General features: G+C 37.4%; 1 protein-coding gene across 3 annotated transcripts in view; it reads right to left on the minus strand.

Moving 5' to 3' along the window:
- Positions 1-2,192: 2,192 nt before the first annotated feature.
- The window catches only part of LOC311303826 (teneurin-3), a 132,553-nt gene continuing 107,759 nt past the window's right edge, over positions 2,193-26,986 (minus strand). For 2 of the 3 annotated variants that reach the window (XM_084430520.1, XM_084430519.1), the window contains 14 exons: positions 26,005-26,266; positions 24,795-25,062; positions 23,743-23,886; positions 16,559-16,808; positions 14,718-14,738; positions 13,390-13,622; positions 12,182-12,336; positions 9,972-10,852; positions 9,092-9,267; positions 8,753-8,988; positions 7,988-8,284; positions 5,122-6,733; positions 4,850-4,980; positions 2,193-3,752 (listed from right to left, as the gene is read on the minus strand). In XM_084430520.1, the coding sequence (XP_084286646.1) occupies positions 3,000-3,752; positions 4,850-4,980; positions 5,122-6,733; positions 7,988-8,284; positions 8,753-8,988; positions 9,092-9,267; positions 9,972-10,852; positions 12,182-12,336; positions 13,390-13,622; positions 14,718-14,738; positions 16,559-16,808; positions 23,743-23,886; positions 24,795-25,062; positions 26,005-26,266 (5,419 nt within the window). In that variant the 3' untranslated portion in view covers positions 2,193-2,999. The remainder of the gene's footprint in view (positions 3,753-4,849; positions 4,981-5,121; positions 6,734-7,987; positions 8,285-8,752; positions 8,989-9,091; positions 9,268-9,971; positions 10,853-12,181; positions 12,337-13,389; positions 13,623-14,717; positions 14,739-16,558; positions 16,809-23,742; positions 23,887-24,794; positions 25,063-26,004; positions 26,267-26,986) is intronic. The other variant, XM_084430521.1, reaches the window with a different exon arrangement.

Raw genomic sequence — 26,986 nt, forward strand, 5'->3', positions numbered from 1 at the left:
ACTTTACCCTCTTGCAATAGAATTGATAAAGTTCATGCTGTATTTATATTTGTAGTTGTTCACAGTCATGAATGGAGTTGAAAGAAAGTGAAAGTGAAAGAAAAAGAATATATATATATATAAAATGTACGAGATGTAAGGGATCATTTGGAATTGCATACTAGGATACTCTTACTATTTCTGCTAAATCATGCAAATAAAGCATGTTTCTGTAGTATACTATTCCTAGCAATGTCTTCATGTCTGGGTTTATTTTGCTGTAATGATCATCCAGCATATTGACTATTGTCCAAATAAATGAATACTTGGCCATGAAATAGTGCTTGAGTTTAGATCATTTTATAATTTTATCTGGATGCTTTTTAACCCTCGGGTTGTGTTCAAAACTCTATAACACTTTTTTTGTTCCTGGCCGGCTTATAAATCACTTGTTATGCTATATCATCACCCAATATTGGATTCAATCTTTTTGTCAACTTGTTCTCTTTCAATTAGGACTGCTTTTATATTTCTATTTGCATCCGATTAATCGTAGGTCTCATTTATCGAGAGTAGGCATCTATTTTTTTTTAGTAAAAAAAGCATTATTTAAAAAAAAAATTGGCACTGTTGCTCACACTAGTCTACTTTAGTGTCTCGATCAATGATCTGATGAAGAACATCATGCACAGAGAGCTTCTTCACCATTGTGCTGCTACAAAATGAATGACAACCAAGACACTGTGAAGCATTCATACGTGTGTCTGTGGTATAACATCTATATTTGTACATTTTAGTCCCAAAACAAAATGTCATCATATTTTGTCTGAAAACTGTGATGAAACAAAGAACATGAAAGATTCTTTTGAAGCAGGGTCACTGCGGACTAAATCCAGTTCGTGCATATGTCTGTCTGCCTGTCTGTGTGTGTGTGTGAATGTCAGATGGATGAATGGATATTAGATGCAGTTCAGGGCAGGATCAAGCTTTTCTCTGTGAAAATGAATGTGTGTAATACTCAAAATAGTTGAGGCCTACAATTAATCAGATGCAAATAGAAATCAGATGATTTATAAACTAGTTTTTGTAGGCCGGTCATTTTTGACCGGGAACACCACAAGAGTGACTGTGCCATTTTGTACAAAATAAAAGCATTTCAAAACAAACACCCTAATTAAACATTAAAGCACACTAGTGTGATAAACAGAGCAATTTTTCATTTAATATTGTGAAAATTATTCATAAATGATGCTTTTTTTACTCAAAAAATGAGATGCCTACTCTCAGATAAATGAGGCCTACGATTAATCAGATGCAAATAGAAATATAAAACCAGTCCTAATTGAAAGAAAACAAGTTGTCAAAAAGATTTAATCCAAATTTGGGTGATAATATAGTATAATGAGAGATTTATAAGCTATTTTTTGTAGGCCGGTCATTTTTGACCGGGAACACAAGAAGTGTAACGAGGTGACAACTTATTAATCTGAGAGCTTGAATAAATCATGATCATGTGCAGCTGACCAAGGAATACGTTGATTTTAAAATGATATCTGCGAGAGGACACTGTAATGTCAATGTAGTGATCATCACTTATTAGATGCAGTGTGTTTCATGTTTACCTGTGCATGCTATCAGACACCTCAATTAGAAAGCATCTTTCTTTATGATCTCAGATTTAGCAGTGGTCAAATACTGCAATTACCACATCATATATAGATATGTTTTATGATGCACCTGTGTGGTCATAAACCACTTTTAAAGAAATCACATGATAGAGGGTGTACATGTTTTAGTGACACAGCAAGCAAATGTTCATGCTCTGTGGTCCCGACTCCTCTGCCTTTGATCACTCATCAGATTTTACACAGAAAGCAATTATAAATTTAAGTTAATATTTAGGGATTACCATTAATCTACCCACTATTTCCAAAGCAGATGAAAGTGAGTTTTACTTATTTGCCTTTAATTCAAATGAATTCACATTACCTCTCACATCTAACTTCAGAGTGCCACAGTGCGATTAGTTCAGTAGTAAACAGCAATTTAGAGCTAGTGGACAAAAACTTTAACAAAGGTTAGACCTAGGTTTATATATATCCATGAAACTAGGCTAAAGTGTATCATGTTCTTGATAAACCTGATTTTAATTTGATCTGTGTTTAAAGAAGTAAAAACGGTCAAAAATAAGTAATTTTATCATTTATTTTCTTTTAAGTACAAATCATTTTCATAAATATTTCCCTTGGGACCTGTAACCAAATGAGCAAATAATTGCTTTTAATTTTAAAAATATGCAGATTAACACTCATTTACATGAATACAGACATTTACATATTTTCTGTGCTGTGCTGCCATTTTATTTGTTTCATGTACAGTTTATTCAGTTAATGTATGATGTGAAATAACTGCAAATCAAACGGTCAAATGCAATTTATAAAACAACGTGTTTTTGTAACAAAGTAGACCCAGACATAAATAAAATATATCCCAAAAAACACCTCAAATAATATTTAGGACAGTTTTCATTGCAAATTACATGATTTCCAACAAAAGCATTTTTTTCCTATTATGATTTTCATGAAATGCACAGGAAAGAGGGACAAATCTGAATAAATATAAAAAATATTACAGTGTATAGCTGGCTACAATAAACCACCTGACATCAAATGTGGTATTTTTGCAGTGGTACAGTGATATGCATATGTAAACATTTTCATTTTCCAAAAGGTATGTCATTTTTCTCTTTAGGGATATATTTGAATAGTGCCTGTAAAAATGAATAATCAATAAATAGTTAAATAAAGATATCAACAGAATCTGGCCTGTCTCTTGATGCTATTAAGTTCATAATTTCATTGTGCTCCAGAACTGTAACCTTGTTAAGGCCTTTAATAGGTTTTGAGAAAACACAATGATTCACAACGCACAGCGTTGTTTTAATGCTCCCCCCCCCCCAGGTTGCACTCTTCTTACTAGACTATGAGTAGTAGTGGTTGTGGCTAATCATGGTCTGTTCACTACCTTTTGCCAATCTCATTTTGTCTGAGGAACTGAATGTTGTTCACACTGTCGGCTAACTCAGGATACTGTTCTACTGACAGCACATAGTATCCATCGTAGCCTTGCACCCGTCCGCTGCTGAGAAGCTGCCTCTTCTCTCCCTCGGTCCACAGTCGGGATCCTTCCTCTCCGTTTCGTACCCGCTGCTGCTCACGTGCCCATGTGACGGCGAGGGCCCTCTGTCGGGCCATCTCTAAAACACGCACTCGTTCCTCATCCAGAGATGCCCCGTAGCGCACGTGCAGGGAGAGAGCCCCTCTCTGAAACTCTACATCTGCGAACCGTCGGGTGCGGCCACCTAACACAGCTGTGGACTGTGACACGGTTACGTTCACTGCATTCTCAAGTTCTTTCCGTCCGCTAGTCAGCCGCAGCGCTGCCAGGTCTGCTTCAGGAGAATTCATTTTAACAAAGAAGTGCATGTCTCTGCCATCCACAATAAAGTGCAAGTCTTTCAAGTAAAGGGCGCCATTGAGGATGTTGGCAACCTTGACGCAATCCTCATTAGCCAGGCTTAGTGCACGAGTTATCACAATGCCCTTGTAAAGAGCCAACATGATCCCACGACCTATCAATGAATCGCTTGAGGCAAACCACAGCCAGGGTTTATCAGCCCTTTGGCTATGGCTGAATTCAACCTGTGGCAGATCCCCAAATGTTAAAAATGCTTCAGCTTGTCGGATGACATGCTGTTGGACTGCAAAGCTGGCCTACAAAAGAAGATAAACATTTTAGAGAAACGTGTAGCTCTAGTTCCATTCCAAAAATGGTTTTGTTGTATTTATTATTATAAAATATGAATCAATTATTATTAATTTAACCGATTCCACCATTATTTTAATTAGGGGTGTAACGATTCATCAACTACATCGATGTATCGATTTATATTCTTAATGATCCAACTACATCGATCTGTGCTCGGCAAGTTATATCGATCTAGACATATATCGATCTAACATCGTTTTAAAAGGTAATGAATCGATTGTATCGATACTATGAAATAACGCATTGGATTTAAGCACGTCAGACTTTATAAGGATGTTTTTTTCTTAGCACTTTTAATGATAAAGGCGTTAAACGTTACTCGATTCAGTCTGCCTATCTGTGACATGATCGCCATGCGTGACGGGCCAGCAGCAGCGCAAAGACAACAAGCAGCTTAAAGTCTCTCACCTCAGAAAAACGGACTTTCCTGCCCTCTCAGCCGCTATACTGCAGTAGCGCGCACTCTTCAATTGCACGCGCAAATGCGGCGGCGCGTGCTGCAGGCTTATATCGTTTCACTAGCCTATATAAAGCACAAAATAAACTACAAGCATGCAACGTCGTTACGTTTTAAATTAGAAAAAACGTGTTGTCCAGATTCAGTATCTGCGGTCAGATGATGTTGTCAGGCTATATGTCCGTGTCATTATTCTATCATTATTTTCATAACTTGTAACGAAATAAAGTCTCTCACCTCAGAAAAACGAAATCTCATGTCCTGTCATCCTGTGCTCGTAGCGTGCACTCTTTAATTGCACGCGCATAATTAATTGTTACTATGATTCCCTTTCAAGAATTTTTGGCTAAAAAGTCACTGAATCGATTTCAAGTTACTGAATCGTTTCGGATCGTATCGTTCTAAATGAACCAATATCGTCCTTGAATCGTATCGACAACCACGAATCGCGATACGAATCGAATCGTTGTTAAAACGAATCGTTACACCCCTAATTTTAATATATAATGGTACAAAAAACTATAATATAATATAACAGCCTATAACTAAAACTTATGTGAAGATATCCATCTAAAACAAACTTACTGTCAGGTCATCCCACACTTGACTTTTGGCCAGTTCGTATGAGGCTTGTGTCATCTCAGAAATGGGGATGGGGAAACCAGGAATACTGTTGTGGAGATGGAACCCAAATGTGACCAGCCAGCTGTTTACATCTGTAGAAAAATATCAATGAATAAATTTAAAATCTAGTTAAAATTTGGGGGGAGGGGAATGTGCAATATATAGCAGACATATTACTTGCAGAAGTTATTTTAAGGTGCGGATACAGTAGATGCAGTGAATCCATGCCATACCTGTTAAGTAGTCTCTAACTTTCTGCACTTTACTTATTGGGTTGTTGTTTCGGAACATGTAGAGATTGAAAGGTCCCGGGTTCTTGCTGATTTTCTCCCACAGCATGAAGTCAGGTGAAGTCCAGCGACCCGACATGATGTCATAATCCCTCACTCCGAAATGAAGCAGTTTTGTTAGAGGGTCATAAAGTCCTCCATGAAACCCGATCACCAGCTGCATGTCAGGATTGGAGTCTGAGTAGACCTCGCCGTAGGCCGTATAATGAACCTGCTTGAGGAGGATGCCATCACTGCCAAAGACAGCCAGCGGTGATCCTATGTTATCACAGGCTATGTAGAACTCTGCTCCATTGCTGATCTCCATTGCAAACAAGTGTCCTTGCAGGTCATAGTATAAAGAGGTAATCTGTGAGCTTGAATGGTTGTAGACATGTGTTATCCTGCTAGGGTAGCTCAGATCAGCATAGAAGAACTGTAGATGCTGTCCCATGCTGGACTTTGTGGAGACTCTTCTTCCCAAACCATCGTAACGATACTGGACAGACCACCCGGTGGATTTACTGTAGACACGTTCTAGGTGGCCATTGGAGTTGTATTGGAAGATCTCAGGACCTCTCTGGCAGAGAAACCCATCTTCGTCCAACTCGTACTGCAGGTCCCCAAGACGAGTTATACGGTCTCGTAGGTCATATCGTAAAGGCATGATTCGTGCGCTGTTTGCTGGACTCAGTAGGTGTATGTTCCCATTTAAGTCATAGCTGTAGCGCCATGTCATTTTCTCATTGAGGTAGACGGTCTGCAGCTGCCCGTCGACGTCATATTCATAGCTATACTTGGTGGCATTGGAGGACGGGCCAATCTTAATCTCCCGCTTGGTGACTCGGCTCATATCGTCATACTGGACTGTGATCCAGAAGAGCAGAGAACGGAAGAGTTCATACTGAATTTCTCGGACCCGACCGTGCCCATCAAAGTGTTTGGTGTAAGTCATGACAGAGGTGGAGATGATCTGGTTGATGTCGTAATAGATGACACCAAACTTGCCGAACTGCTCCACCTTCCCTGAGATGTCATCATACTGATAGAGGTCAATGGGCAGCGGGGTCTCATTGATAACCCCCTGAACACTCGTCACACGCAGACTACTGTCGTAAGCGTAGTCGAAGCGAGCGTTTACCATCCCGTCCTCGCTGAAGCGGTAGATCTGGCGGTCTACCAGGGGGCCGAGCTGCCTGTATCTAATGGTGCATATAAAGCCCTCACGCTGCAGATTGACCGTCTTCAGCACACCTGCCGTCTCATCATAGGTGAAGCTGACACGAGTGCTGTCGTACAGAACTTCTGAGAGTTTGTTGTGCCAGCGATACCGGTAAAGGACTCTCCGCCCTGTGCCCAGCTGCACCACTCTCAGGAGCCTCCCGTCCTCACTGTAGTCCACGGCGACAGACGCATTACTCTCAGGCATATGGTAAAGGTTGCGGTAGTAAGACACAGAGCGTATGGTCTCCATAGCGTAGCGTGCCACACTGGGCATAGTGACTGCAGAAAGGCCTCCCTGTGGGTCAAATTCAAAGACGTACTGCCGCTGACTCGCCAGTATAAGGACCGTGGACTAGAACGAGAAGAAAACATACCTTGCATAAATCAAGATGAATTAAAAACAACTAATTCTTAGGTTAATCTTCACATTAGTTGGATCTTACTGGGATCCAAAATTAAAATCATTTACTGGCCTTCATACCACTTTATACCCATGTTTTTTCTTTCCTTTTTGTGGAAAACAAAATTACATTTAGCTAAATATCAACTTCCAAAAAAAACAGTTAAAGGGACGAAAAGGTTCAAGAATGTCTTGTGCTCATCATATAATATATCTTGAAGGTCTATTTTTATTATAAGGAAAAAAGAATCTTGGACATATCTCCAATTCTCAGAAAAATTATATTTCATATAAATATATTTCCACAAAAAAGCAGCACAACTGATATTAAAAATAAATGTTTCTGAGCACCAAATCAGCCTACCAGAATTTCTGAAGAATCATGTGACACTAAAGAGTGGAGTAATGGCTGCTGAAAATTCAGCTTTGCTAACACAGAAATAATTCCTTGAACTGAATCAACAATAGATAAATTAAATGCTTGGAAAATGGATATACATATCCACGAGAAAGAGTTGAATGATACTTGTCTAAAAGCACCAACACAATAAACACAATAAACACAAGGTTTAAATAACTTCAATGTAAGTTGTTAATGAGAACATATGTCAACGTACATAACTGTCAAACTTCATCATATGTCTGCTAATATTCCAGATGTGTGTACTAAATATTTAAACAAGAAAGGTACAGTATATCACTTTCTTTTTGTAATGTCCAAAAATCCCAAACTTGTCCAAAACCAAAACTGGAAGGAGGTTATAAAATGTCTGTTAGATATATGTTTAACTCTAAAGTCCCTTTGAATGTTAAACTCTGTGTTCTTTATAACAATTTATTCAATGGACTTTACACAAACATCGATACTAGAAGACTACACTTCTGGACTTTGAACTTCTTCAATCCAGGAGAATCCATAGCATTGGAAGAGTATGGATGCTCCATCTTTGAAAATGTGGATAAGGATCGGAAATGTGGATAATGTGGTATCATGTTTCGGTTTGCAAAAATTTGTTGTTATTGTATGCTTCTTTGATGTGATAATTGTACTGTTTTTATTGTATTTTGAATCAAATAAATGCACCCTACATGTGTGTGTATATATTGGTAAGCAGTGTACACGTGACAGAGTCAACTGACAAAAAAACTCTTGATGTCTACTGTATATCACATACATCACTAAAAGCAATTTCCGCTGGCCTTTACCTTCTCCAGATAAGTGTAGCTCCAGGTCTTCCCATCAGGAAATGTCCTAGAAAGCAGACGGCCTTGTCCATCATACTCTACCCTCTCTGAGACAGAGCCCCAATGTATGGCACTCAACTGCCCATTGCTATTGCGAGTGAGGTTGACAGGAAGCAGCTTGCTACTTGGCATCCAGAGAGTGGGCTGACCTGCAGTGTCATAACCAATCTTCAGAAGGAATTTACGGTGATCATCATAGATCTTTTCAATCCTCATCGCTCGGTCATAATCAACAGACAAAATGTTCCGTCCATTTACCTTGAAGTGCAGGCGGAGAAGAGACACAAAATTGGTATGGCAACAGTAAAATGGCAGAAAATTGACTAGAAAATTGGCAGATTTATCTTTATCTGTCAGTTGCCTTGGTTTCCAACAGAAATTTTGACTTGATTCTTTGTGTGAACATGAGTCTCATGATTAAAAGTTTAACTTAATAAAACTAAGTGACTCGGTTTCACCTTCAAACTATTAAATCATCTTCCAATGTCAACATAACTTTTAGAACAGGTTTATTTAACCACTGTAAAAATGTCATTTTTGTACTCTTAGATCAGCAGGGTGCAATCTTCATGCCACATTTGCCTATTATGAATGAGGTCAAGACAGATGTCAAGTACTTTGTGTTAAAGAAAGGCTAATAGATTTAAGAATTAAATGGTCTTGTGGTTATTTTTAACGAGAATTAGACTTGTTCTTTCCCGTCTGTAATTGGACTTCAGTACATACTCGTAACTTGCGTCCAAACACTGTGACCTTCGTCCTTGTCTGCTCTTTACGAAAACGCCACTCCACCAAGTTTTGCCCGCTGTCATCAGGTAGGGTCATATTTCTCCGTGCCAGCGTAGGGGAGGATGCGCCAGCCAGAATATGTGGTTCGGTCTGGTAGTGAGTGTTCATTCCATTGGCATACAGAATCCACAAGGAATGGTCATAACCAATCACATAGTTGTTCTTCAGCTGATCTGCAAAAAGGCAACATAAATTAGCAGAAAAGCTAGAACATTTTAAAAATCCTATGAGAATGCAAGTGCATCTATTTGATTTGTCTGTTTACACAAGGGTTACCTTGGTGTAATGTGAGGACGGTCTGAATTGCTGACTGGTTTGTCGTTATGGTTGCAGCTTCATCTCGGTCAAAACTTTCTCTTTCTACTGTAGAAACCGTATCCATGTCATAGGCCAGACTGGTCACCACTCCAGTAGGAAAGGTTACATTGGTCAGTCGTCCCTCTGTGTCATAGCTGAAAGAGAGAGTGATATTAAGGTGCTGAATTTAATGTAACCCATATGAATAAGCACAAAGTTTAAAAAGCATTTGAGTTATTCAGTTACTTTATATAAAATCAGTCCGTCATGCTGTTTAATGTTGCAAAAGGGTATTGTTATGATATTATTTTAATTCATTTTCATAAACATTGTAGAGCAATTCGTTTTACGGTTTACTGCACTTTGTTATTCTTGTATATGTTTACCTATAGCAGCTATTAAATCAGAAATCTTGCAGATTCATGGGAAATAGCTGTGGAATAAGGTGGATAGTGGTCCCTAGAAATGGTTTAGGTCAAAGACGGGCAGCTTCAGTCCTGGATGGCCATTGTCCTGCAGACTTTAGCTCCAAGCTTGATAAAAACTCAACTGCCTGTGGCCTTCTTGTAATCCTGAAGACCTCGATTAGCTTGTTCAGGTGTGCTTGATTTAGGTTGGAGCTAAACTCTGCAGGACAGTGGCCCTCCAGGACTGGAGTTGCCGACCCCTTGTTTAGGTACTATTTCAAATGTAAGTCTCTGATTTTTCCTATTTTATTACTCACCAGGCAAAAGTCTGATTAATTATAGAAGTTATTTCAACTGGTTAAGTAAGTTACAGGCTGATGTTGAGAAATAATTATAGAGATATTTGTCCTGGCAAGCACGAACAACAAGCAGAAATGCTCAAACATTCTTACTCATAGAATGTTGTCCATCCATTGGCAGTGCTCTTGGTTGCCAGGAGACCACTGTTGCCATGGTAAGTTAGCAGCACCTGTTCACGCCCCTGTGTGCCAAGGGTCTTCAGCCCACCACTCGAGCCTACAGTTAGCCAAATAACCTGGTTGTCAGGTGCAACGATGCGGACGGGAAGGCGGCTGGCATCTCTGCGAATCCGTAGCGTGTTCCCATGACTGTCGGCCACTGAGGTCAGATCTCCCTCATTGCTGTAGCTGAAGTTATATTTGAAGTCTCCAGTGATGAGGTTGGCCGTATGCTGGTGTGTGCCATTAATGTCAAACATGTACACTTCCTGCTTCGCAGACGATGCCACTTCGTACAGGCCCATGCTGTTAAGTGCAGGCTTGTTTTTTCCAATCACGCGAATTCGAATGTTACCCAGGTCGGCCACGAACAGGGTCCCATCCGGAGCTGCCACGAGGGAAGACGGCCCATTTAGCCGAGCATCTTTAGCGAAGCCGTCTCCTGTTAGGTAACAATCACAGTTGACGTCGGTCTTGCAGTCGCAGTCTGAAGGCGCCCCCACCAGGTGAGTGATCTCGCCATCTGCTGCCACGCTACGTATGCGGCTCATCTTCCTCTCGTCTGTCTCCGCGATGTGCAGCACTCCATTGAAGGAGACGGCAATGGCGCTTGGGGATTCCAGATGGGTGTGCGTGGCTCGCTGTGTTTCTGTCACCAAGATGTCTGTAGAAGGCATGGGGCAGTGGAGGGGTCTGCCTGCTGCCACGCTGACCTGCCCCTCCTCAGTGATCCGCAAAACCACACTGCCATCCAGCACAAACAATGAGTTATCCATCGGACTAACAGTCAGATCTGTCGGCCATTCTAAAGACACCTAAAAGGCAGATGAATGAGAAAAAAATGCATTGTTCAAGAAGATATGTAGATATTATACTTTATATAACTTCACATAGGCAAAATGTATTCCTTCCTTTTTATGATAGACTAGATAGATAGATTAGTAAAAATTTGATATTTAATCCTACTTGCTTGGCTTATTAAATGGTATTTTTCCAGAACTATCGATAGATCATTTTCAATAAGGATGCATATGTTAACATTAATGAAATAGATTATGAGGAAACAACAATGAACATTATTTTTTACAGCATTTATGAATCTAGATTAATTGTATTTTCTACATAACGATATTTTAATACATTAACATTTCAAGTTTTATAAACATTTGCAGTGGTTCCCAATTCCAGTCCTTGTGACCCACTGCTCTGCACATTTTGTATGTCTCCCTTATTTAACACACCTGAACCAGATCATCAGCTCATTAGGAGAGACTCCATGAACTGAACTGAGTGTGTCAGATAAGAGAGACCTACAAAATGTGCAGAGCAGTGGGTCACGAGGACTGGAATTGGGAACCACTGAGTTAATGTATTATGAACAAACATGAACTAGTATATTTATGAAATAATATTAACTTCAAATTATTTAATTTATTATTCTATGTTACATTTTAACATGAATGAACTATAAACAAGTGTATTATTAAATTAATATTAATCTTGAATAATAACATTTTTATTTAATTTAATTTTAAACAAACATGAACAATAATTTATTTAGAAATGAATATCAACCAAGAATAATAAATTAAATAATTTTTAATGAATTAATTTTTAATGTTAACAAACATGAATATAATATCAAAATATTATGTTTCTAAAATAATATTAACCTATAATAATACATTTAATAATTTTTTTATAATTTCATATTTAATTGTTATTCATTGTTCATGATATTAATGTATAGAATAATACATGTAAAGAACATTTATCTTATTGTAAAGTGATAATGTTTTCTTTTTAATTTTGAGTAAAAAATAACAAATATTTATATAATAATAATAATAATTTATATATAAATATTTTTAACCAATTTTGTGTATATCTTTGCCCTAGTATTGTGTGTATTTGAGTATTATATCAACCACTGGCCGTTCTTTTTTTACTATAGATTTCAGCATCAGTATTTGTATATATAAAAAAAATAAAAAAAACATAACAGCCGATCACTTCATTGTTTCCTAAATCACACTGTATGAAAAATAAACAAACGACATTAACCAAGACCGAAACTCATTTAGGTCACTGACAGGTCTGATAAATGGCTTTAGCGTGTTGATTTAAGAATTTTAACTTTTCACCTGATGGATGTCCATAACTGAGTCACAGCTCAGAGGTCGAGCAGAGGCAAGGTCATTGGACCCCAGCAGGGTGGAGATGATGCCGTTTGGATCCACCTTCCGGATGACGGTCCCATCCACAAAGTAGATCAGTCCGTTCTTGTCAACGGCAATCCCTGGAGAGAAGAGAGGAAGGAACGAAATGTGCAGGTCACACAGCTGTGCTCTTTGCTTGCCTGATCCAGGCAGCGGGTACATGTGTCGTGTTTGGCTTCCCATTATTCAGGTCACTGCAGAAAGCATCGCCCTCAATTATTCACATCTTGCCTCCCACTGCTGAATTATTTCTTAAGGAGAAAGTGGAATAGGATGTATTAGAACATCTCTCCCTCCCTCCCTCCCTCCAGCATTTCTGCTCGCTCTCCCTCACTCCGTCTCAGTCGGTCTGTAAGTCAACTCAAGGTATTTGACAAAAGCATGGAGTGGGAAAGCATCCCACTTTTAAGCCCAAATTATAAAAGTGTGGGTTGCTATAGTAACTGCTGCTTGGTAAATTCGTGCTTAGCTGAGTGATAGCACGAAGAGTGTGTGTGCCTGGCAAAAACACAGTGAAGTGAACTGACGTTATGGCAAAAATCTCAGTCCCAACCGAGGAAAAGGCATGCATGCACTTTTTATAACATCCAGAATGTAGATCTCTGCACACATCCCATCAATTCAACGCATTACGCTCCCCGTCTACACAGGAAATATGATACCTAATGTATCCATCATGCCATATGTGCATTCATGTGTGAATGACATTTTATTGCAAAACAATGAAACCATCTCTTTTTCTGCCTGATGAGATTATATGAAATAGGTTGACTATATTCTCCAGGCAAGTGTGACCCTTTAAATTTATGTCGGTGAAGTCACAAAACGTTCAAAACAGCTTCATCAATCTGTTGTGTCTGGCTCAGTCAAATAATTTAGTACCTATCCCGAGGCTGTCAGTTCCCATTTCCCTCGCTGAGGCGCCAATCAAAAACCTCAGTACATAATACACTGTTAAAAGCTCACAGAGCTTTGGGATGTCAATCTTTCATGTCAATCAAAGTGTGTTGTATGCCTCAGAAGATTCATCTCAAGCATTTGAGCAGTTTGAAGAACCCTTCTTATTTGACTCCTTTTGTGAAATGAATGCATGACCCATTTGATGATCAGTTTTAATGATCCTCTAACAATACCTTTGGGTCCCGTGAGGAGAGCTTCGGTGGCTGGACCTCCATCTCCACACTGAGCTTCGTCAAAAGGCAGACAGTGGTCTCCTGTTCCTGCCACCACCTCCACGTTCTGCTGGAGTTCTGAGCTGGCCAGGAGTGTCTGCGGGCTGTAGATGCGCCTGGAGTTGGTGTCGGACACATACAGCCGGCCCGTCACCGGATCTGTGGTCAGGTAGTAGCGGTGAGCGGGATTGTTACTTGGGGAGAAAGATATAAACAGTAGCATTATTAGTTAAGACATTAGTCTGCTGTCAAGCTGAGGCAGTGCAACAATAAATTATTGGTCTGACATTGCAATTGGAGATGGCAGATGAAATGAGAGACTGATTAGAATATTAATATCATTAAAGACATTGAAAGAATCGCAGCATGTTTTTCCGCATCTATCAAAAGGGTGTGAGCTCCTGACAGATGGGAAGAAGAAAAAAGAACGTGTGAAAGGGAAGTAAATGTGATGTGACTGGAACATATTTGTGGAGGCTGTGATGACGACTTCAAGACTGCCAGATCATTTCAATCATTCTCGTTCCCTTGCGGGGAAAGGTTCTCTGCGATGCCGTGATGATATGCATATCTTAATGACTGTCAACAACTGATGGCTTTTCAGAAAGCTACGCTTATTTGCATTCATTAATTCTGCCTCCCAATCAGTCTGCACCTCACTGAATGAGGTAGTGTGGCCCCTCCAGACATGCCATTAGTGGTTAAATGACCAGTCAAGTCGGGACTTTGTAGATGATGGTTTGGAGCTCAGTGACATTCTCCTCTGGGATCAAACACATTTTTTCACGTTTTATCAAAAGCCATTTCAATGCTTTTCTTGCACACTGAGTGCGCTCTATTCGATCAATGTCTTGGACTGTTTGGAAACCAATTCACACTCACAGGCACTGGCCTGTGTAAAATCCAAATGTGAAAATCTTCTTTCAGCTAAAGGCCTAGAGTGTTGGCCACTGCATCATAATCCAAAGTCCTCTTGCATGGCTCGAGTAAATCTTTTTGACAGTCAGAAAAAGGTGATGTGCATCTCTCATAAAATATGCCTTGACATCTTCTGGGATTGGTAACTAAACTAGGTTAGTTTTCTATATACACCCTTTGGACTTATAAATCCATTTGAAGATGTTTCAATAACAATGTGTCCCAAAGGGTTTTATCCCATCTAAAATTTTGTAACACATAAATGTCCTTTAAAAATAACAACATCTAGCCGTGGCCGGCCATGTGCTTTGAGGATCGGCCCTCTATTCACATCAACAACAACTGTGACCATGTATTGTAATATAACTTACCTGTGCCTGAAATCCTTATTTCTTTGGTTAGTTTGAAAAAAGAAGGGAAAGATAAAGTAAGAAAATATAGTGAGACAAGTTTAGGTAAAATAGTATACACTTATTCTATTTAGTTCACATCACCCCCTTGTCCATCTAATTCAGGAACCCACTGGTGACCACTGTATTTATTCTTCACAATCCAATTGAGGATACCTTTAAATTGAACCCTTAACAATTCTTAAATATTGAAATAATTATTGAAATATAATTATAGTATTTATTTAGATTTATTATTATTTATTTAATTAATATTGTGCATTATTTTTTTTTAGATATTGTCAATTTTCATTTTCATTTAACTTTCAAATGTAGTATGTCTGTAATGTGCTTTTGTTATTTTATGTTAACTTTTTTGTTTTGTAACAAACAAAAATAATACAAAACCAAAATAACAGATAAAAGAACTGATTTTTGTCTCATATGTCTTACTGTATTACAGTCTAGACTCAAACAAATGACTCTGTAATAAAAAAAAAATTAAGGTGTAGTATAATCAGTCTCTAAAAATAATAGATAAAAAGCCAAATTGATAGCATCACTGTCATGTAAAAAAAAAAAAAAAAAAAACTTAATTTGATAAAATTGTCATATATAGAACTGATTTTTGCATAATAAGGCACCACTGGTAACCAAGGTAATAGGATGGTAATAGTAGAGCCTCTAGGAGTACAGTAGGTGGAAATTGTAGAAATTGATTTTCGTAAAACTACACAAGGGCAAAGAGCTTTTCTGTAAAGGGCTTCCAACTGGAACATGTTGCCAATTGAAATCAAAGGAGTACATGATAAAACACCTTTTACAATGATGGTTAAGTGCTGGTTTTAAAAAAACAGAGCTGTACACACATTTACATTTGTTAAATTATTGTTTTAATCATTTATTCATGTTTCCAGGGCTGGAAGTATCCTTAAAATATGTTTTTAGTGATAGTTAGGTATGTATTTATATGTATGTACTGTACTACATCTAGTTACAAGTTTTAACTAGGGTATGCAGGGCTGGTGGTGTCTTTCTTTCTTGGACAAGGTAAAAAAAAGTATTATCCTTTTTAGCATTAATTTATTTTTATTTCAGTTTTTGTTCTAGTCATTTTTGTATTTTAACTTTATTTAAATATTTCAGTTAGCTGCCAAGGCACCATTTCTTTTTAATGTTTTTAAAACATTCAGATTTCACTTTGCTTCAGTTAATTAAAACTATTTTAATAATTTTACTTTAAGCTTTAGTTAGATCCTTCCACTAATCCTTCATACTGTGTTTGACAATGTGTTGAAAAAAAAATCTACTTGTCTATTCTAAACATACTGAGTATTTCAAAAAAATATGTAGATCTGAAATTAAATAAAAAAAGGATTCAGATCCTGGGTAAGACAAATCACCCTCAAACTGAGAATGTGTGGTGAACAGGAGTTAATCAGAGTTTACCTTTCTAACAGTGTGATGCACAACAGTCTAAAATCTAAACATCTCTAAATTCAACCCCTTTCAACCAGTGCTGCTACAGCTATCATAGCACTGCTTACAAATTCACAGCATTCACCAATAACTTTCATGACAATTACTGTCGGGCTTCAAATCACCTGCTGTGAGAATTACTGCCGCTATTAAGCAAACTCTCCTTTTTATGAGGACTATGTTTTTAAACTAAAAATAGTTATGCTATTAAATGCTTTGTTGAGAGATAATCTCTAGACGCTGCCTCTCAGGATTCTGTGATTTGTCACAAAATGTCTCAAGTACTCTGCAAGCTTTCCATGCTGCCGTGCTACTAAATCACACATTCAGTTGTGCTCACTCACCTGAGCTCCATGACACTGGTGACATTGCCTGACGGATAGATCCGTCTGATGTAATTGAAGTCGCCAACATACAGGCTACCATCGATGCCCCATGCGAGAGCAACAGGAGCCAGCAGTTTGTTTCCCTCCGCCTGCCCATTACAGCTCGGACAGGAGATGCTTCTGCGCCTGCCATTCCCCATTATGGTGCTGATAACAGGAGGAAGCTGGGAGAGGAAGATATTCTCACCACTTCCCTTATACAGAATCCCTGAGACACCAGAGAAAGTGGAAGTTTTAAATATTTGTTTTAAATATTTCATTAGAAAATAAAACGGTTTGCTTATTACTTTCATATCACATCAATGTTTTAACAAAAATATTTCTATTGATTTTCACAATCACATATCATGGAAGACCTTCATCAAAAATTATTATAATATTAAAATAAAAAGGCAATTGCAGAGAGCAACAAGCAGAGAAATGCTATTCATATCTGACTTAACAGCCTCACATGCTCATATAATCTATAAGAGGGAATGAAAAAGGGTGAGCAGTTTTATTTTGGCTCTAATGGAAAGGCCTGAGCATATAACTCAACTAAAGATGAAAGTTCCTACCCTGGACATCACTGTGAAAAGGGGGCACTTAGCACTGTGATCTTTCCGAACTTCCGTTAGGAACTCCATTAATGTGGACATTGAAGTAGCACTTTGATGAGGAAGCTCCAAAAAGAATTAAGCTGCTAAAGGCATCAGAGCTACCATAATGAACAGTTTCATTAATATGGATGATTAGACTTCAAATTTTGAAATAAATTGAGCACTTCCTGAAGAGTCTAGTTTTAAGCAGAATGCCATTTTTATTTGATGTTAGTCTTTGTTATTTTGGTTTTGTATTATTTTTCCTTCAACGATATTTAGAACACAATACATTCAGCTTTAAATCATTGTCCAAAAATGAGCCGAAGGATAAACATATTGTATTTGTATGAAATATTACATGAGCTGTGCTATCATTTGTGTCAGTTCACTGTTATTGAAAATATTTTAAAAGAATATTTATACATTCTACATTTCTACATAAGAAATTTTCTACATTTTCAAATAAAATAACCTACTTAAAATAGTCATATTGTCTTCACTATTTAAGCAATATAAATGTATTTGTCTCACAGTATTCCTCCCTTTTTTTCCAAGAATTTTGTGCAGTTGTTTTGCTATCGAAGATAATCTGTCTCAAATTTGCAATGCCCAAATATAAAAAGCATAGTCCTCTATCCTCAGGCATTAAATGTACCAACCAGAGACATTTCGATCACCTGAGAGGTGATTATCTACACAGATGTGTGCTTTATTTTCCAGTCCCTACATATCTCAGCTTCTAAAACCTTTGATCGTTTCAATCACTTTAACACCACTTTCAGTCCAAGACTGAGCGAGGAGCTTGGGTCATTACAGATAAATATTTTAGTCCTGTGAAAATTTAACTTGTTTCTTTTTGGGGTTGGCTTCAAAGAGGAACTTCAAAGAGAAGTGCCATGCCCAGGGCCATAAATTATTCATAGTGAGCAACATGTTAGACTTCCAACACTTACTTTGGCCTATTAATCACATCAATAACACTGCAATGAACTATGCTTCAATTGGCTGGCCATCACATTTCAAGCTCAGTAACTGGCTACCTCAGTGGCTGCCCACCATCGCCACTGCTTTGTAATTGGTTCAGATGCAGTGTTTCATCCAAATGATAGGAATCTGAACTGTTTAAACATTAAGACAAACCTAAGCGTCAGAAGCTGACCAGAGATCCTTTTCTGAATGTCTTTCTGATCATGGAAGCACAGATAATGGATAACATGGTGGTCGACTAGTTGGTCCAACAACTGATCAGTTGACTTGTTTATTATGATTTTATCAAGTTTTGTTATTTTTAGCAGGTGTGATTTATCTAGCATACTTTCAGAATGATGTGCTTTTAAAAAAGTCAATTTTATATGTGTATTACTTTTTACAATACACACTGTTTCAAAGCAGTCATACTGTTATGTCTATAATGCCTTTTAGCAGTTTTAGGGTTGGACGATATGGGGATATATATATAACAAAGTATAAATGTTCCTCCGACTTTAGATCTTGTTATATTCTATTTATATTGTGTAACAGATATATCAGTGCCAGAGCGTCTCAGGTACACGACTGAGTGATCTAATGTATTTCTGCGAAATGGAAGTAGAAGATAATATGTTGATATTTTAGTAATGATATTTTGATTTTTTTAACAAAGCTTGGTAGTAAAACCTTCTGGAAAAAGTTCCATCTTCAGCTACATCCCATTTTAAAGCATCAGCCATTAAAAAACAAACATTCAGACAGACATTTTGCTATTGCATCGCATCTGTTTTTGAGCATCCTGACACAAGCATTGTGTTTTCAAAATGGCACGTCAAGCTACAAAACATATCAAAACCACATAATTCTGTTCCATTCAGCTGTATTCTGTAAAATTGTTTTTGAACAAAAGAAAGTGTCCTATGTACATTGCCCAAGAAATGTGTCTGATCGGGTTCATGTGAACCTGGAAATAGCCCAATTATATAGACCAACAAGATGATTTTAAAAATATGTGGATTTGCACACCCCTAGTCGCCTGTCACTGAGGAGACAAATCAAGTGCATCCTGTGCCAAGTCTCATCAGGGATTCGTCTACAGTGTGATGACTGCCACTTCAGCTGCAAACGTGGTAAACTGTCATTGGCTGATATCAGCTGTTTCACAGAGTGCTTAAATGACCCAAAACCCTCTGCGAATCTGAACTGCATGCAAATCATGGCTAATGTCTTCCCATGTGCAGCTAAGCAGGGTGCATAGCAATTTGTTCCTGCTTGATTAGGCCATGCCATTGATTAATTGATTGAGAGGAGGACTGGAATGAAAACATAGTCAGAGGGGATCTCGAAAACGTCCGGCCCAATAGAAGCTGCTGTTCTCATTCAGAGGTCTACAATGTACCATTAAGTAAGATGAATTGGTCTGGGTATCTGCTTTTAAGTGTGACTCAACAAAGACGCTGACCTTGACAGCAAGACAAACCAATGACACTTTTCACTTATTCAAACTCTACAATTGCTGCATTGCATTGCCCTAATCTCGTTAAGCCCTGCTCATACAAATGAACCACTGTTCAAATACATGAAAGAAAATAATGAACTATATCTACAAATATTTGACTAAAACCTATGCAACAAGAACAACATGAAAATAACATATTGCTTTGGATAATCGACATCACTATGAAGACATTGTGAATGGTTTTCAGGATATTGTTATGCAGTTGTTAAGGTGTTCTGGGTGGTTTCTATGGACAAAGTCCAATACTCATTCCTTTGGCTTGGCTTCATCATTCAACAAAGGTTTTTTTTGTTTTGTTTGTTTTTCTTTTCATCATTATCCAGGAACAATAAAACCAATTGCTTAGAAAAGTAATTGCACAAATGTATTCAGCAAGCCACACAATTTAAGATATCCATAGCACAAACTGTGCTGCAAGAACCACTAATTACAAGCAGCGTCAAAACATAATTACATTTAAAGTGCATGATTTTCATTAGTGTTACTCATTACCATGCAGCATAGATGTTGTAAATTGTGGCCTAATTAACTTGTGACTTTATGGCTAGACCTTTAGTTAAAAAACAGTAAAAACAATTTGGCCAGTCTCAGCTACATGTCAGTGTCTATGAAGTTCAACAAACACTATAAATGGAAATTGTATTCAATGTCATCTACAGTAATGCAATTCTTATGTTTATTGATTATTCACTGAGCAAATATGCTGATCAAATAGCAATGGGATAAATAAAACTATTCGGTAAATGTCAAGCAAACAAGCTGAATATCAAATCATCTAGGTGTCCTGCCGCATTTGTAAAAACGCTTCAGGCTAAGCAGTCTGCCATATCGGAAAAAAATCACCAAAAAGGTTAACGATTGGATTGACACCTACAGTGGGGTCCAAAAAAGACAACATTGAACTTATCGTCAGTAAAAGAAGAATCACTGAATATCCGCCATCATTTCTAAGTTACTAAGCACATAAGCAACTTAGTAGCATTGATCATGTGAACTCCTTTGCACAGATGGTCAGATGTTCTTGCTTCCATCATTCTCAAATCATGCTGGAGAACATGATCATCAGGTTTTACACATGCTGCTTGAGAGCTGCTGCCATTAAAGCGAAATGACAAACCAGATACTATTCTGAAATTAAACTAAACGTTTCAGTTCAAAATTTATGCTGATAATACAATTTATAATATTTTGTTTGCATTAAAGTAGAAAAATACCAAATAGAAGCAATACAAATACAAATACAAAAGTCTCAGACTTTTGAACCACCATGATTCATATTTAAAATCTCAGAGTTTGGTTGTGTTATGAGTAAAAGCTCAGCAATGGGATGTAGCTCATGCTCAAACACATACATATAAGATCAGGCACACAGTTTGCAAGGCCGTTGACTGCTGATCAGACCTGTAAGCCATAGATATGAGAGGCTCTGCATTATCAATCAGTGAGACAAATGGGACTGTCAAAGAGAAGATCTCCCTTTGGCAAATTGATTACATTTGTGACATGTTATTCAGGACAAAAATGTTCCCATCTCCATCACTTCTCATGGATCGCTTCTGATATACAGAAATGCACTAATCATAAAAGATGGTAAAGGTGACATGCCCTAATGTGCAAAGCTTCCATTTAATTTAAAGAACTCAGATTAACCAGGGTGAGCCAGATTTTTGTCTTAAGGCGAGACACTACAGGTGAATAGGGTAAAATTTTAAAATAATAGATATCACCTTCATCAGTTGATTACTTACACAAGTATATAAAAAAAATGTATTACAAGGTTTAGAAATTTGTATGTTTAATTATGCAAATTAGGCATTATCTCATTAAATATGCACGATTTTGCATATATTTTCGGTAGATAGATCTGAACATATGATAAAGCCAGGTGCAAAATTCTTTTTTCAATTTGTTTACACACATGATGAAAATAAAAATTCAGAGGGATTTTATGATATATGCTTTCATTACCTAGGAAATCAAAATATACTGTCCATAGCCATAAAAAATAGATTTTTCGCCATATTTTTTTGATTAAAATGTCGCATAAATCAGGCCAGGAATGATTTATTAACAAATCTTCAGAATACTGCGAAGTGTATAACTGGAAAGTTTGGTGTACATAGGTTGAGATGTTTGTACTGGAGAATGACAAAAAACTCATTTTGAGAAAAATGCAGTTAAAGATTTAAATAGCTCTAAATGAGAAATCCTGTTAGCTTTAAATCCCCCTTTGGACATTCACGATTGGTTACTGATAGAAAGGAAATGCCCATATTTGGGTTACATAGCGTTGTGCAGGAGACTCAGAGCTTTACAACGATAACGGTCACGACAGACTTCAGTAAACAGACGGATCTCGGCATGTCGCGTTGGAATGCTAACTTCCTGGTAAATTCACGAGAAACTTACTGCCGCAAGTAAACAAAATGTAATAAAATAAACATCTTAATGTATATTTTCAACGTTTTCTTTATAGCAGCTTGAAAGAACACATATTGAAGGAGTAAACTAGCCCAAAATCTCAAAACTGACCACTGCATGAAAAATCGAGCCATTCTAAATCTGTAATTCAATGATTAAGAAGATTATGAGCAAGTAGATACGTATTGAGAAACCCAGTGTGAAACTCACCTAACCACAAACCTGCCATTATTTAGTTATGAGACAAAGAAGAACAGAAGATCATGTTATGGATTTATATTTAACAGAGCTGAGGACTCTAGGACAGAGGCTCTCTGGCTCAGTGCTTTCTATCAGAACCAGCAGTTCCTGGGCTTTTTGTTCCATCGCTTTCAGCTGTGTCTGTGAGGTTTTTGACAGATTTAGTTCACAAAAACAGCAAAAACAATGCAGTTAATCTTCAATTCAAAGTCTATGAACTTCACCAGCAAGCAATCTAAGCAGTATAAAAATCCCCAAATATTTAACATAAAAACATGTAAAAATGTCATGATTTCATCTACATGCATTGAATAAAAAAACAAACAATCAGAATAAAGTGATGTGATGCATCCTGCTGGATTTGGCTAATCAATTAAATGCTCTATTAACTGATGATAATCAGTATTAACTAAGAAATGATAAAATGGCAGAACCAAAGCATTTCCATAATAATGGTCTAATCTAAAATAAGATAATGATATAAGCCACCTCTATATCCTAAAAAAATCTGCAATTGGTTTAATCTACTCTGGCGCTCGAGGTGTAAAATGAGAATTGAAGTCTTATTTGTAGGAATAGTGCTTAAACTAGATAAACTGTCTAGAGGTGCACAAATAAGGGTTGAGCAGACGGCCATGACCATTTGTTTGGCAGGTCGTCAGATTAAAGGGTGTGGAAATCCCAAGCCCAACTGGGCATTTAGCCAGCAATCAAAAAGAGGCTTAAATTCTTTGGTTCAGGCAAGGTACAATCAGATGGTGTCACACTAACTAACTCTAGAGAAATAACCGCACCTGAAAAGTGTTAGTCTAATCTTGTGTTTTCGTTTAAGGCATCAGGATGCACTGCAGAGCTGACTTCTTTCTCAAAATGCGCCATTAAATTCGACTGCTGGATCCGGTTCAAACTGTGCACACATCGTCATTTACCAAGAATAAAAAGATGCCATTATCTGTGAGAATGTGGAGATTTAAGCTGACAGAATGGGTTTCCCTGTCACACTGTTTCATTATGGAGACAAAGGAACAGGGAATGTCTGGTGGAGTAATGCCACATTTCCATATTCACGCTTGTGTTTTAATGGCACTTTTATTGAATTAAGCTATAAGTATGCATTCTGCGCCTGAAAACTGGATAAAGTTCATTCAGCCAAATCATGTCCCCCATAATGTTGGAGAGCACAGCTCTGACTTGGCACGCTGTGTTAATGATTCCGATTTAATCTGTCATCACCGTGAGCGATTAGCCCTTTCAAACTCTTCTTTATTATGTGCAAATTAGGCAATGAACCATATTTCACGTTAAGATGAATATTTATGACAATGAGTCCAGGTAGAGGCACTGACCCCTGAGTTGGTGAGGGGACATTTCCCATGAGGTGGTTCCAATGGGGTTTAATAAGCGATTCCTACCGTTTGGCACATCCAAGATGTGATGCTTATCCAGGGTCCAGCCACCCATGTTGGCGGCCTCCAGCTCATATCCCTGCAGTGTGGCTGTCCGCTTTTCCCACAGGATCACATTCAGACATGATTCATACTCGAAGCCCACAGATACTACAGTATAGGGGGGAAAAAACAGGGCAAAAGGCATCCATTATCTCTAAATGTTTTTCTACACCTAATTTAATCATTTAAAAATTATATTTTAAACAATTTTACAACCAAATACTTTACCCATATTTATATATTTTAAGCATTGAAACATTTTTAATTCTATAGGCTGCTCACATTCAAATATGTAATACTGGCACAGTATATGCGGTATTGACAATTTACTGTTCATGCATAATTAGAAACTGTTTCAGTTACTATTTCAGAGCAGTTACAACATTGTTAAGGAAGAAATATTTCAGCAAATGGCATGATTACAATGAGTCCAGTCATAGCAACATTTTCCAAATGGACCTGTGACCTTCTAAAAGCTGGTGTTTCTCAGTGTGCTTCCTTTTCAGACTAATTATACATGCAAAGAGGAGTCAGCAATATAAAGATGGACTAGAAAAATGCAGCTGCTTGTAGATTTTATTTATTGTTAGAACACAACCTAGAGTCAGTTTAGCAAAAAGATGGTTCAGATAAAGATTAAGCATATGCTACCAATTTAACAAAATGAGATTGGCTTTTGAACTATGTGTATTTTCAGCAAGGTTTAAATCACATTTTGTGCCGTATTAAAATGAAACCATATTATTGTCCTGATTCTCTGTTCTAAATCCCTTTAGTTTAAGGTTCAGAGAGTATTAAGTTCAACCTTTTGGTCTGTATCATAATAAGTCACCTTCACCTAATCAGTTTGGCTTGTACTACCAGTTTTTAGAGAGTTTTTACTCATCTTGCCAAAGAATTATCTGGGTGAAAAAAAGATTAATTGTATCTTGGTTTAAATCAGTCCAAGTTAATAATATATTCATACACATAGGGCTTTATATAGATCTGTTTCCTCCCATTGTTCTGCTACCTACCTACAGCCTCTGCGAGTCCGTAGACTCTCTGGCTGTACGCATCAGTCTTGTCCCAGATAAAGCTGTAAGAGAGCCGGGGTGAAGCTGGGAACTGCTTCTGAAACATTCTGCCCTCCACAGCCACCATGAGGTGGATCCGAGCCAAGCCGAAGGGCACGCTGGACTGGGTCAAGATGACCTTCAGAGCAGGTTTGTAGGCTGAAGCACGTGAACTCAAGTAAATCAAGTCTAAATCACTACCAGGAATGGCCGTCTGCTCATGAAGAACCTGTGATTAAAAACGTATTACAATTATTTGTAACAAAATGCAGTGCTTTGCAAATGTATTAAACACTATGAATTCATTCTTCACTCGGGGGTGGATATACACTACCGTTCAAAAGTTTGGGGTCAGTAAGATTTATTTATTTATTCATTCATTTTATTTATTTATTTATTGGAAAAAAAATTATATACTTTCCAATGATTATAAATTTTCCAATGATGCATTAAATTGTTCCAAAGTAACAGTAAATACATTTATAATGTTACAAAAGTGTTTTTATTTAAAATAAATGCTGTTATTTCGAACTTTCTATTCATTAAAGAATCCTCATATAAATATTAAGAAGCACAATGTTAATTGAGCACCAAATCACTATATCATATTTAACTAAAGAATCAAGTAATGCCTGCTGACAATTTAGCTTTACAATCACAGGAATAAATTATATTTTAAAATATACATTTCCCAAACCTTTGAACATTAGTGTATGGCAACCCAGAAGTCAATAGTTAAAAAGAGTCTTTATAACTGGTTAAAAAGATGACCAATGCCATTTTCAAGCAGCATCATATGAACATCTTCAGAATGAGTTACATAAAATAATAATTTACCGTGAATTTACACACAATTTGTTTTAATTACGTCTGATCCCTGCTGACTTCCACTTCTGACCTTAAAAGTGACTTATGTTACAAGCATGTAATGTACATTATTTATGTCACAGGAACATAATATAGTACACCACTGTCATAATTAATTCAGAAGCAATATGAATGCATAAGAATGTCTTGTTTTCCTGACCATATAGTATGTTCTGTACATAAAATGTCATTAAATCATACCGATCAGATGGGCTTAAGACACATAGGCAAATTGATTTAGAATTTCTGGAAAGAAATTAACCGAGACTCATTTTACTCCAAGATGTGATGCGGTATGAGTCACCTGTGTCTCAGGAATGATGGGGCTGGCCTCGGGGCTGGAGCGGTAGAAGGTGGAGAGTGGTGACGCGGTGATTCGGGGCGAGGGTCTGTCAAGGCCACTAAATTCACAGGTTGGCGTGTCTCTTTCCTCTTTTCTCATCACCAGCGTGTCCATCACATGGAAAACTCTCCATGACAACCACACCGTGCGATACACAAAGGAGTACGGAGCACGCTGGAAACATAACGTCATTGCTGTCCCTCCGTTCACCAATAAATCAAACCTGCAGTTGGGTAAAAATAATTGTTTTACAAATTTTTATTTTAAAAAACTACTATGGTATTGCTACAGTCCAAAAATACACTATTCCAATGGTACATGTCATTATTATCATGGTACATGGTACTTCTATGTTGTATGTATGAGAAATGTATCAAAAGCAACTTAAGTTATGTCACACTACTATTCAAAAGCTGGGTGTGAGTAAAAATGTTTTTGAAAGAATGCATACTTATTCAGCACAGACTTTTAAATTGTTCAAAAGTGACAGTAAATACATTTATGTTGTTACAAAAAGCTTTTCATATCAAATGAATGCTGTTCTTTTAAACTTTTTATTTATCAAAGATTCCCGGAAAAAATCTTTGATCAAGATTCTTGAGCATCATACCAGCATATCAGAATGATTTCTGAAGGATCATGTGACGCTGAAGACTGGAGTAATAATGCTGAAAATTCAGCTTTGCCATCACAGGAATAAATTACATTTTAAAATATTTGAATATAGAAAACATTTATTTTAAATTGTAGCAATATTTCACAATTTTTATTTTACAGTATCAAATAAATGCAGCCTTGGTGAGCGTAAGAGAGCATAAACATTTTTTACCAACACCAAACTTTTAAATAGCAGTGTATATTTTAATAATATTTCACCATTTATATGAGTTTAAGACATAAATCGTGCCATAAACTCACATTGTTTGTGTGGGAGCAGAGGGCA

This window comes from Rutilus rutilus, assembly GCF_951802725.1.
Source record: "Rutilus rutilus genome assembly, chromosome: 14".
Lineage (NCBI taxonomy): Eukaryota > Metazoa > Chordata > Actinopteri > Cypriniformes > Leuciscidae > Rutilus > Rutilus rutilus.